Source organism: Trichosurus vulpecula, chromosome 5, assembly GCF_011100635.1.
Source record: "Trichosurus vulpecula isolate mTriVul1 chromosome 5, mTriVul1.pri, whole genome shotgun sequence".
In the NCBI taxonomy this organism is placed as follows: domain Eukaryota; kingdom Metazoa; phylum Chordata; class Mammalia; order Diprotodontia; family Phalangeridae; genus Trichosurus; species Trichosurus vulpecula.
In genome coordinates, this window is record NC_050577.1 from 167,608,689 (window position 1) to 167,621,184 (window position 12,496).

At 40.4% G+C, this 12,496-nt stretch overlaps 1 protein-coding gene across 1 annotated transcript in view; it reads right to left on the reverse strand.

Annotated features, from left to right (window-relative positions):
- The window catches only part of CAMK1D (calcium/calmodulin dependent protein kinase ID), a 475,179-nt gene that overhangs the window by 164,434 nt on the left and 298,249 nt on the right, over nt 1–12,496 (reverse strand). Inside the window, exon 3 of the mRNA XM_036759709.1 lies at nt 1,753–1,827. Within this exon, the coding sequence (XP_036615604.1) occupies nt 1,753–1,827 (75 nt within the window). The remainder of the gene's footprint in view (nt 1–1,752; nt 1,828–12,496) is intronic.

Sequence of the window (12,496 nt, forward strand, 5' to 3'; positions counted from 1 at the left end):
AAAAAAGGAATGGATGGTCTTGTAGTCAAGAGTTCTGGATTCAAATTCCATTCAGACATAAACTAACTCTGTAGTCATGTCAAGGACACTCAAACTGCCTAAGCCTTTTGCCTGTTTCATTTCCTATTCCAGAGCCATATTTTCAAGCATGTTGTTTGTTATTTTTTTTTGTTTGTTTTTTTTACTGTCTTCCCCAAAAGATGCTGCTACACAAGATTCAATTATCTGTATCATGGATTTTAACTCCTTTGTATCATTGACCTTTCGGCAATCTGACAAAGTCTACAGATCTCTTTTTAAAAGAATGTTTTTATTGTAATTGAATAAAATGCTAAATTTCATTAATCTTCAGTTAACAGTCCCCACCACCACCAAATCTATCCATGAACCATTTTGGGGCATGGGGTCCCCAGGTTAAGAAACCCTGATCTACATGGTTAACTTTTTGCTGATACTTTGACTACTGCAGGAATCATGGGGTCACAAATTCCTTGAGTCCAACCTCCACATTTTACCACTGTGGAAAGTGAAGCAAATTTCCCAGCGTCACATAGCTAGGAAGTATATGTGTCAGAATTTGAACCTTTCTGACTCCAAGTAAAGCAGTCTACCAAATCTCCCATGAAATGATGTTTCTTGTTGCCTTAATTCTAGCAACCCCTTTATTTGTTTCATCTATAAGAATCCTATAGTCAGGAATGAGCTATCCTCATTCCTAAATAAAATCTCTATATTTATAAGGATTCAACATAGCACCAAATGATGGAACCTTCATTTTGCCTTTAAATGTCAAAACACTCCAATTTATTCGTTTCCATTTAGGTGTTTTTTCTCAAATACTTTAATACAAAGACCTTAAATATGTCCTTAAAATGATAATGGGAAATGGAAAAAAATGCTTTTATTAAGCATCTATTTGCACCTATATCTTCCCAAGTTAAATTGCAAACATCTGTATGGAAAAAAAACACATTGATAAATGTATATCGGCCTCAATGTTAATTCTTCTAAAAAGTCATGGAAATTCAGGAACTGAACAATCCATACCAAATGATGGTGCCTAACTTGATCATCTGAAATTATACAAGTCTTTCTCTTATAGCCATTTGCAGAATACCATCCTCAAGAATTCCCTTTGAGTACATAATGAGAAAGCTTTTTTCTATTCTTACTTATCTCCCATAATGACATCAAGATGCTCCAGTTGACCAAGATACATCATTTATAAGAAAGTATTCGTAGAATGTATATCTCAATTTCACATGAGAATTTTAAAACTTTTAAAACCTAGATCCTTTTTCTAGATACTTCATTTCATACTTTCATTCCCAGCTCTTTCTTTCATTCTTCCATCTCTACCTACTGCCTGATAATTTCCATTCTAACTGTAGAGCAGAGGTACGTAACGGGAGGGCCATGGATTGACTTCTGTTACTACTTTCTTAGGATAGGTGTGTGTTCTCCATTTATCCAAAGAGGAGTTAACATCAGGAAGGAGCAGATGAAAAGGTACAATACAATGCCATGACAGTCTCATGTGTTCCCTTCCTCCCAACAACCTTAAAAACAAATGTAACAGAAGGATTTCTTTCTAAAATAACATAAAATAGTATCTCTACAGGAGCCTTAAACGCTATGGAGTATATATAAACATGCCCTCAATGAAGCCACTCTGCAAGAGTTGATTGATCAAAATGTCAGGGCACTCCTAAAGTCTTTTACTATGAATGCAATATCGAATATTGTACTTACAGCTGCATAACCAAGTATAAGTGGTTTGGACTTTCGTAAATATCTTCCAGAGCAACGATATTTTCATGTTTAATTCTAAAAATTAAAAGAGAAAGACAAAGATTAGAGCAACTTTTCATTAAATTTTAAATGAACAAAATTCCATATTAAAGGGGAAAAAACACACCATTCTACGATTAGCAGCTAAGAGTGCCTTCCTTGCACATAGCTGGCACTTGATAAATGTTCATTCACTTGAATCCTTGCTTTGCCACTTAAAACTTGTGTGACCTTGGGTAGGTCTTTAGTCTCTCTAGGTCTCAGTTTCCTCATCTGTAAAATGTAGAAGAGGGTAACCTACATGGTTTTTACAATCCCATTAATTCTATGAAATTGATCAAATTGGACACAATCTTAAGTTTATTCTTTCCCCCAGAATTGTACTAATTTATTTCAATGACCCTAGACATATTCAGGTATTGGGACTGGGAAAGTGGGGCAGCACAGGAGAGAGATATAGAGGAGGAAAGGGCTTCATAAACCTAAGTCCACATACCAATAGCACCACATGAGGCAGAAAACAAACTATGCTACCAGATGCCAGACTAGGAAAAAGAGACCTACATACTGATTAGCGTTGGCTGCCCTTGGTGGGTCACCGGTGGCCCATCACTTCTTTCAAGTATCAAGTATAGGCCTCCCTATACCTGTTACTGTGCCAGGCTGCAGGACAGAGAAAAAAATTGAGGGGGCTTACAGACTAAGAGAAACCCCCTTCCTAAAGCCATTTGAGCTCAGAACCTTAAGGCCCAGTGCTTATTTAAAGCTTGAGCTTTCCAGAAAAGAATCATTTCATTAGCCAATGTGCTAATTAATTGTTCACGGAAAATCCTCTCCCTTGAGATTTTACTGCTCCGCAATTTCAGCTGCATTCAGCTGATGTGCATCCTCACTAAAGGCTGCTGCTATTTAACAGCAAGAACACTATATTATTTAATTAGGGGAGATGGAGGCAATTTTCCTAAATGTGAGAGCAGCCTCTCCCTGCCTCATTCTTCCCCTCTAGAATCACATGGTCTGATAAATTACCCTGCATCCAAGCAGAGCCCAAAAGAATTAAGATGAAATAAATGTGTGGCATTTTGTGGGGTTGTTGTTGCTAGTTTTCCTAGTTAATACAATTTGCTGATAAGCTGAAACAGTGGGAATTACATTCAATTCACATTTCACCTGCGTCTACTAGAAAATGCGGATGTTATTCATCATCAGATTGATTTCAAAAGGCTTACTGTGAGACACCAGAGGAAGAATTATATCAGTAATATCAGAAAAACATTATATTGATCCAACAAAATGAGTCAGTGAGTAAACCAGGAAATATTACTTAATTTTACACTCAGATTCCAGACAGTCTTGGGAGGTGCAAGGGAATGCCTGCCTGACTTCCTGAGCCTGGGCCACCATATTTCTATTAATACATCTGAGACCATATTAAGTATGCCTTTTTTGTTTGTTTGCCTTGTTTTTAACAACCTGCATCATATTGTTAGCTCATCCTGGCCCTCTGGTAAAATAAAACCCCAGGTTTTTTTTAACCTGATGCTAGATCAGAATTCTCCATTGTGTATAGTACTTGAACAAATGAGACTTTTAATTTATATGTAACACTTTACATTTATTCCTGTTATGGTTCAGCTTGTTCAGCTTGGCCCAATGGACCGGGTTTCAAGCCTACGGAAGCATTTCAGATCTTGATTATATCCTCAGTTTTATTGGTTATTCCATTCTCAGGTCACTTGCAAATGTGATATAACTACGTCCTAGATTTTATCCAAGTGGTTGAAACCAAAGAGTAACAGGACAGAAGCACAGGCAAAGAAAATGGTATTCCACTAGAGGCATCCATGCCAGTTCATGCCCAACGATTATTCAAATGATTGAATGAACCAGCTGCAAATTCACCAGGTTGCCCTAAGAGTCAGTGGGGAGAAAATGGGAGAGTCCAGAATCCCCATTTTGCACCAAGTAAAGGTCAAACTACTTAGCCTGCCTTTGAAGGTGTTCTACTATCTGGCTCCAACTTACCTTTCTACCTTTATCTGACACCATTCCATACTTTATCACTCATACTCCAGATAAACTAGATTAGTTATCCCTCAAAGCGCCCTGTGCTATCTTAACTTCCTAGCTTTTCCTGTGCCTGGAATCCCTTCCCCCCCATCTCTGAATGTTGGAATATTGCTCCTACTTCAAGGCCCAGATCAAAAACTAGCTCCTTCAAGAAAAACTTCCTTGGATATTACAAATTACACCAGCTGCAAGTAACCTTCTTCTCTCTCATATGATCTCACAGCAATTTGCACTTCTCTTATACATTTACCGAAGTCTAATTTGCATTATTTTTTGTGTGTACATGCCTTTCTTTTTCTACTTAATTGTGAGTTCCTTCAGGCAAGAATTGTGTCCTTGTTTTTTAATCTCCCCTTGGCAAATACTACAGGGTATCATTGGCTTGCGAGAGACAATTGTTAATTTTTCATTGTGAATATTTATACTTCAGAAATTAGCAAACACTATAAATTAGGGCTTATGTAAAGTGATGAGGAGAATGTTAATATTGCATGTTGAACTTAAAAGTGTGTTGTGCATATAATTTTTGCAGGGAGAGTCAGTTATTAAATGTTTACCAGCACATCCCTTTATGAGGCCATGAGCAAACTATTCAACTACTCTGAGCCTCATGGTGTCATAAAGAAAATGTGACTAGTTGTTAGTAAATATTTGAATGATTGAATCAATTGAATAATCCAGCATGTTGATGGTTTTGGTTGTTGTTGAACCATTCAGTAGTGTCCTATTCTATGTGATCCCATGGACAAAATTCCATGGGGTTTTCTTTGCAAAGATGCCGGAGTAGTTTGTGATTTCCTTCTCCAGTGTGTCCCCATTTTACAGGTGAGGAACTGAGACAAATGGGGGTTAAGTGACTTGTCCATGGTCACATAGCTAGTAATTGTCTGAGACTGGATTTGAACTCAGATCTTCCTGACTCCAGGGCTAGTACTCTATCCACTGAACCACCGAGCTGCCCCACCCATGTTGATATTTTTACTTTGTCTTAAAAGTCAAGATGGGGAGAAGTGCAGTGAGTTAGAGATGGGGTCATTGGAAGAGGGGTTGCTCTAGCACACAGATTGTGCTCAGCTGTAGAAGGAATATTTGAAATTGCTGCAGGAGCTAACAGAAAGATTTCATGGGCATCTTTCAGTGGACAATTTATGAAGCAATGAGGAAAGGGATGTCAGATGTGTACAGAGAGGAAAAGTCTAGACACCCATACTGCTACAACCCTGTGGATCAAACCAATCATGGACTGCGTGGAAGGAGGGAAAGTAGGAGGGAACCCTTCCTCTTCCCCCCTCCCTTATCTCGCCCTAGGCTGACCAGAAACCATCTGTTTGGGAGGAGGACCCAGCCTTTTGTCCTATTGCTGCATCGTAATGTCCTCCAAGTCTTACCTATTGATGTGACCTAAGTATTTCTTGGCCCTAACACCTGGCCTGCTGCTCTCTCTACCGTTAGGACTTCCGACTCCTTGTATCAACCCTGTAGCTCAACTCTTCTTTTATACTTTGTCTCCCTAATTAGAGTGTCAGCCCCTTGAGGGCAGGGACCATCTCCCTTTTTGCAAAGCATTTAATAACTTCTCAATCAATGTTTCTTTATTCATTCAAGCCATAACCTTTCCTACTAAAAGAACTTTTTCAAGTGAGGAAAAATCTGACTTCTGCAAAAGTGACACAAAAGGAACCATCATCATCATGTCACTAAGGGCATCTTTAGGAGATAGAAAATGGCATTTAATCTTAATTTCACTTGATAAAGTGCCCAGGCCCAGCAGGCACAAAAAAAGCATTAGCCACAGCCTGTGTATGCAGCATATGTTTATAAAGACAAGCACAGAGCCTTGAATGTAAATTGGTGTTTACTAAATGTTTGTTAAACTTGTAAAATTAAAATCACCTTCGATTCTTACCCTGGAAAAGCACAGGGGAGGGAAGCAAAGAAAAGCCAAAAGCCTAAAGCCAAAAAGCAGATTGTTTTGATGCAGAGAACTCCCTGCATGGTCACTGACTCAGCCAAAAGGAAAGACCCTCTGCCAAGGCCAGGAATCCATTTGAAAATGACATCAAAAAAAAAAGTCACAGCCTAGCACCATGATGCATCCTCTCTCCCTCCAGACCCAGACTGCAGTGTTCTGTCCAAGCCAGGGTTCTCCAGATTCTCTCAACTCTGACTCTCTGCAGCCCATCAGAAAGGTGGAATACAGTAGAGTCGCTAAGTTGCTCAGAAGGGGAGAGCAAAAGATACTCCTTTTCTTGATTTCACAGAGATGAACACCTTACTGTTGCTCTGCCTTCAGGCTGAGAGTAGAATGCATGAGGTCAAGGAGCAGAATACAGTTTAATCAGGAAGGGGCAGATCAGGACAAGGTGCTTAGCAGGGAGGGGTAGCTGGGGGAGCAGATGGTGGCTAAGAAGGGACAAGGGCAGTCCTGATCCTGTTGACAGGGTCACAGAGGGAAGAGGTTTTGCTACCCTCCATCTGGTGCCCAGATGTTTGGGAAGAACTCCCCCAGGCCGTTCTTGAGGGTCATGTTCCCCAGTTTGAATAAACACAACCCTGAGGATAAAAGCTAGGCCTACAGAATAGGTAAGATCAGGGCTGGAGTCTCTTTCAATGTCGTTACCATTAAATCCTTTCTTTCACTTCACAGTCTTGACTCTGTTCCAGTTCAACCATGTACTCTTAGCTACCCCAAAATCCTTTGCCCCATTGTCCTATAACCAGTCCTAACTTTCTAAACCCCAACTCCAAACCACCCCCACCATCCACCTTCTTCTTTCCTATGCATGTACTACTAAATGCTACTGCAGAAAATCGAGCAACCAGGACAAGTGGGTTTACAACAAATTTATGTTTTCTAATTGCACTCACTGCTGCATAGCAAACCTTGTATTCTGCCCTGACTTTATCACTTTCTGCACAGTGGTTGTTCCAAACCTTCTCTCTCTTCAAACCATCTCTTCTTACTTGCCCATCAGTAGAGTCCCTCACCTCCTAATTATATGAGGAGGAAATAGAGGTCCACTATATCAAACTTCTTCTTTATTCTCATTCCAACCCTCAAAATCGAAGGGATGCCCATCAACTGGGGAATGACTAGACCAGCTGTGGTACATGGTTGTGATGGAATATTATCGTGCTATAAGAAATGACAAGCAGAATGATTTTGGAAAAACCTGGAAAGATTTAGACATGAACTGATGCAAAGTGAAATGAGCAGAACCAGGAGAACTTTGTACATAGTAACAGCAACATCGTACAATGAAGAATTGTGAGTGATTTAGCTATTCTCAGCAATGCAATGATCCAAGACAATCCCAAAAGACTTGTGATAAAGCATACTATTCTCCTCCAGAGAAAGAAGTGATATTGTTTGAATACAGACTAAAGCATGCTATTTTTCACTTTCTTCCTTTTTTTCTTTTATTCAAGACTTCTTATACAAAATGAGTAACATGGAAATGTTTTATGTGATTGCACATGTATAACCTATGTATGATTGCTTACCATGGGGTGGGGATTAGGGAGGGAGGGACAGAATTTGGACCTCAAAACTTTAAAAAAATGTTAAAAATTGTTTTAATATGGAAGTGGGGAAAAATGGAAATGTTTTATACACACACACACACACACTCCTCCTCCTCCTCCTCCTCCTCCTCATCTTTTCTCTCCTCCTTGGCTCAGTCTCTGTTGATGAGATGAGCCTCCTCCTTCCTAAGGCTAACTCCACCACTTGTACCCCTGGTTACATGCCTAATGTCACTTCCAGGAATTTGTTCCCTCAATCATTCTCTCTCTCTCTCTCTCATTTTAAGTCTCTCCTAATTCACTGGATCCTTCCCTGGTGCCTACAAATTTGTTTAGGTCTCCCCCAACTTAAAAATAGATCCTTTTCTATGACCCTGACATTTTGTCAAACTATCATCGTACAGCTCTTCCCTCTTCCATACCTAGCTAGGAAGGGGTATCTGCACTCACCGCTTTCATTTCCTCCCTTCCCACTCACTCGCTTCTGAATTTCTCGTAGTCTAGCTTCCAGCTCCGCCATTTGACGGAAACTGCTCTCTTCAAAGTTCAAAGTTATCTCAAGTGATAATCCTTATCTCAATGCTCATTCTACTTGATGTTTTTGTAGCTTTTAAGATTACTGTCTACTCATACTCACGGACACTGTCTGCCCCCTCAGCCTGCAGCTTCTCCCCACTAAGTGTGGGTGTGGCCCCTGGCTCTGTCCTCTGCACTCTCTGCGATCTCAGCTTCCGTGGATTCAGCCGTTATCTCAGTGCCCATGACTTCCAAAAGTTACATAGCCAGCCCTTAGCTCTTTCCTATACTCTGGTCCTGCTTGCTCAACATCTTCACCTGGCCTTCCCATTGGCATCTCAAACTTGACATGTCCAAAACAGAACTTGCCATCCTTTCCCCCAAACCCACACCACTGTCCTTCCCGTTACCAAGGTTTGCAACCTCAGAGTCATACGTGACTCTTTCCTCTCTCACACCTCACATTGTGTCAGTTGTCAAGGCTGGCCCATTCCATCTACAGAACATTTCTCCTTTCTCTCCCCTTCTTTTCACTCAAACAGCCACGACGGTAGTTCAATCCCTCCTCAGCTCTCTCCTGAATGACTGCAATGTCTCCCTAATTGATCTCCCTACCTCTAGTCATTCCAACGCCTCCTCCACACAGCTGCCAAACTGATATTCTTAAAACAGAGGAACTTAGACTTACTAGTCATGTGACCCTGTATATCTCTCTTAACCACGATCTACTTCAAGTTCCTCATCTGTAAAATGGGAATAATGATAGCACCTACTTCCCAGGGGTATTGTGAGGATCAGATGAGATATTTGTAAAGTGCTTAGTACAGTGGCTGGCACATAGTAGGTGCTTAATAAATGCTTGTTGCCTTCCTTCCTCTTTTTCTCCCTCCTTCCTCCCTCTCTCCCTTCTTTCATTCCTTCTTCCCTTCTTCCCTTTCTTCCTTCCTCCTCTCTTTCCTTCCTTTCTTTCTTTCCTCACTTCTTTCCTTCCTTCTTTAATTCCTTCTTCCCTTCTTTCCTTTCTTTCTTCTTCCCTTCTTTCCTCCTTTCTTGTGTCACTTCTCTAATTAAGAAGCTTCAGCACCTCTAGGATAAGATGCAAATGCTTCTGTCTGGAACTTAAACCTTCTGACAATCTGACTCTAACCTATCTCATAAGAATCATTTCCTCTTACTCCCTTTCACATACATTATGTTTTAACCAAACTGGAACACGTGCTATTCTCACCCACACCATGCCATTCCAATTCCAGCTTCTCTGTCCTTGCACAAACTCTCCCTCCTTCCACTCCTGGAATGTTCTGTCTTTTCACCTACATTTCTTGGGAGTCTTCTTTCCCTTGGCTCATTCCAAACACCTCAATAGCCCTTTCTTGCTTCCCCTAGATAGTAGGGACTCCCTTTCCCCTCAAATTATTTGATCAATCTTTTACTTACTTCTCTGTTATCCTCCTCATCTCACTCCAAGCAGAGTGTCCGAATAATTAACGTGTTATCTCATTTGATCCTCAAAACAACCCTATGAGGTAAGTGTTTTTATTATCATCTCCATTTCACAGATGAAGGAATGAGGCTCAAAGAGGCTATAATATTGGCCAGTCACAAGTTAGTGTCTGAGGCAAGATTCAAACTCAGGTTTTCCCAACTCCAAGTCCAGTACTCTGTCCACTGTGCCAGCTTTCCCACAGTAAACTCTCTGAGCGCAGGGACCATTTCATTTCTGTGTTTGGACACCAGCTCTTAGCATAATAGCTAGCGTATACTATATGAATAATACATATTTATGGCATTGAATATGTGATATGCACAGACCTATTCCTAGTTCAACAATGACATACAGATCATCTAGGTGCCCCCATAACATCATCCACTAGGGAGGCTCCCCCAGTTATAGTTCCAGCCTATCGGCCCTCTGACACAGGGCCTTCATCACCACATACTTGGATGACTACCATAGGTTCCAAGAGGTCACTCTTCTCCCTTCAATCCATCCTTCTGCATGGCTCTGCTCAGGCTACCCCTCAGCTCAAAAGTCTTCAGTGGTTCCATTCCCCACCTTCTACAAAGAATATTTCCTATCATTCAAGGCTCTTTACAATTTGTCTAAAGTTACAATCAGTCTACATTACTGCTAAGTTAGACCACTCTCTGGCCCCTTGAACATACCACATGTTCTCCCACCTCTTCAATTCTTCTCACATTGTTCCCTGATCGTGGAACATCCTCTTCCTCTTTCCCTGTTGAATTCACACCTATCCTTAAACACCCTCCTCTACCTACCTATTCTAGGAAACCTTCTCTGATTCCATTCTGGACAAAAACAACCATACCCCTTGTCCCCACACTTCATACGGCACTTTGTCCTGCCTCATTCTAATGCACTTAGCCAGTTATATTGCATACTCTAGGCTCAGTGAAGATGGGATCTATATCCTAGCTAGACTTTTTAGCAGACACAGTTGCCTGCATATAATTACTTAGTCAATACTGAATAAATGAGTCGCTTTCCAACAATACAAGTAAGTGTAAAGTAACAGGATTGTGGAGTTGAAAATAGCCTCATAACAGCCCATTTAGTGCAAATGCTAACAAAAAAAAAATCACAAATTCTATCTGTAGTATCCACTTGAAGACCTGAAGAAACAAAGAACTCACTACTCTCTGAGGTAATCCACTCCATTTTAGAAGGTTCTAATAAGTAGATAATAATTTATTAATAGTCATGAATGATTACACTATAATAACAAATAGTAATTAATAATAATCATCTAATCATTAGATAATAATCTTCTCTTGAGCAGAAATACTCCTCTCCATAACTTGTACCCACTTTTTCTATTTCTGCTCTAATCCCTTTTCTCATCAGTTCAGTAACAATCCCCTACCTACAAGGCACCTGACAACACTATTTCACACCTCATGTAGAACCATATGGAGTTTTCCTGCTTCATAGAAAAATTACATTAGCTTGTGCACTTCCACACAGTCTTATTTAAAAAACACAAAAGACGCCAAAATTAGATTTTCAGAGTCATGAAGAATAAAAGTTTTCCATCTGGGAGAAGATTTAGAGGGAAGCACATGATCATTCGTCTATTATGAATGATAGACCAGCAGTAGCCAAACCACTTGGGGCTACACTGTGGAGTAATTGGAAGAGAAAAACTTCTACCTAAGCTGTATTATTACTTCTTTTATTTCTTCTTTTTATCCATACTTTAAAATGATAAAGCTCCATTGTAAAAAAAATCAGTCCTAGATAAACATTCTAAGAATCAAGTCAACAAACATTTATTAGTACCTACTTTGTGCTGGGCACTGCTCTAAGAGCTAGGGATAGAAAGAAACAAAAAGAGGTCCCTTCCCTCAAGGATCTCAGAAGCTAATGGGGAAGACAAAATGAAAGCAACTATACACAAGCAAGCTGTAGACGCAATAAATTGGAAATAATCAACAGAGGGAAGGCATCAGAATTAAGTGGACTTGGGAAAAGTTTCTTTCAGAGGATGGGTCATTAGCTGCAACTTGAAGGAAGCCAGGATGGCCAGGAGGTAGAAAAGAAAAGGAAGAGAATTCTGGACATGGGAGCACAAATTGTAATGCTCCACTGGGAGACTGAATGTCATGTGTGAAGAACAACAAGAAGACCAGTGTTACTGAATCACAGAGAATATGGAGAGTAGTAGAGAGTAAGAAGACTGAGAAACTAGGAAGGAGCCAGGTTATGTGGGGCTTTGAACAACAATCAGAGGATTTTCTATTTGACCCTGGAGGTAACAGGGAATCACTGGGGTTCATTGAAAATAGAAGTGGTATGGTCAGACATGTGTTTTAGGAAGATCAGTCTGACAGCTGAGGGGAGGATGGACCAGAATGAGAAGAGATTTTAGGCTTGGAGACTAACTAGCAAGCTACTGCAATAGTCCAGGTGTGAGGTAATGGGGACCTACACTAGGATGGTGGCTGTTGAAGGAGAGAAGAAGGCAAAAATCTCCACCTGGATGTTCCCTCTAAATAACACAGATTGCAATATATCCATACCCACTAATCCTGTATACCTTTCGTTCTCGATTTTCATAAATTTGCCACCAGAACCTTGGGGGTTATTCTCCCATTCTGCCAGCATTGCTTGAATACCAAGGGAGTATATGAATGTTCATTTTTCTCTACTAGCCCTTCCTACCTCTTATTCTGGCCATACATCTCTTAATGACAATTTTATGCTGTTTCTCATGAACAATTCTTGTTGGTAACGTGTTGCAACACACTCATACCTAAGTTGGCTGATGCTCAACTTTATGTTGTCAGAAAGTTGTTGGTGTCTTGGGGTCAGAAGCAGTAACAAGAACAAGATGATGAGGCAGGCAGGGCTCATATATTCTCAATATTCTTTGTGCCTTAAATACTGTCCCTGAATCCTATAAATAAACACAGCACTTAGAGCAAACGAGTGTGAGGCTCTGACTCTGTGGTTCAAAATCTATTATTGGCCTCAAGAAGACTACCCTATCAATTGTATGAATGGTGGATTAGAGACAGGGGAAACTAGAAGTAAGGAGACAAATGGAGGCTACAACAATATTCAAGTTAGAAA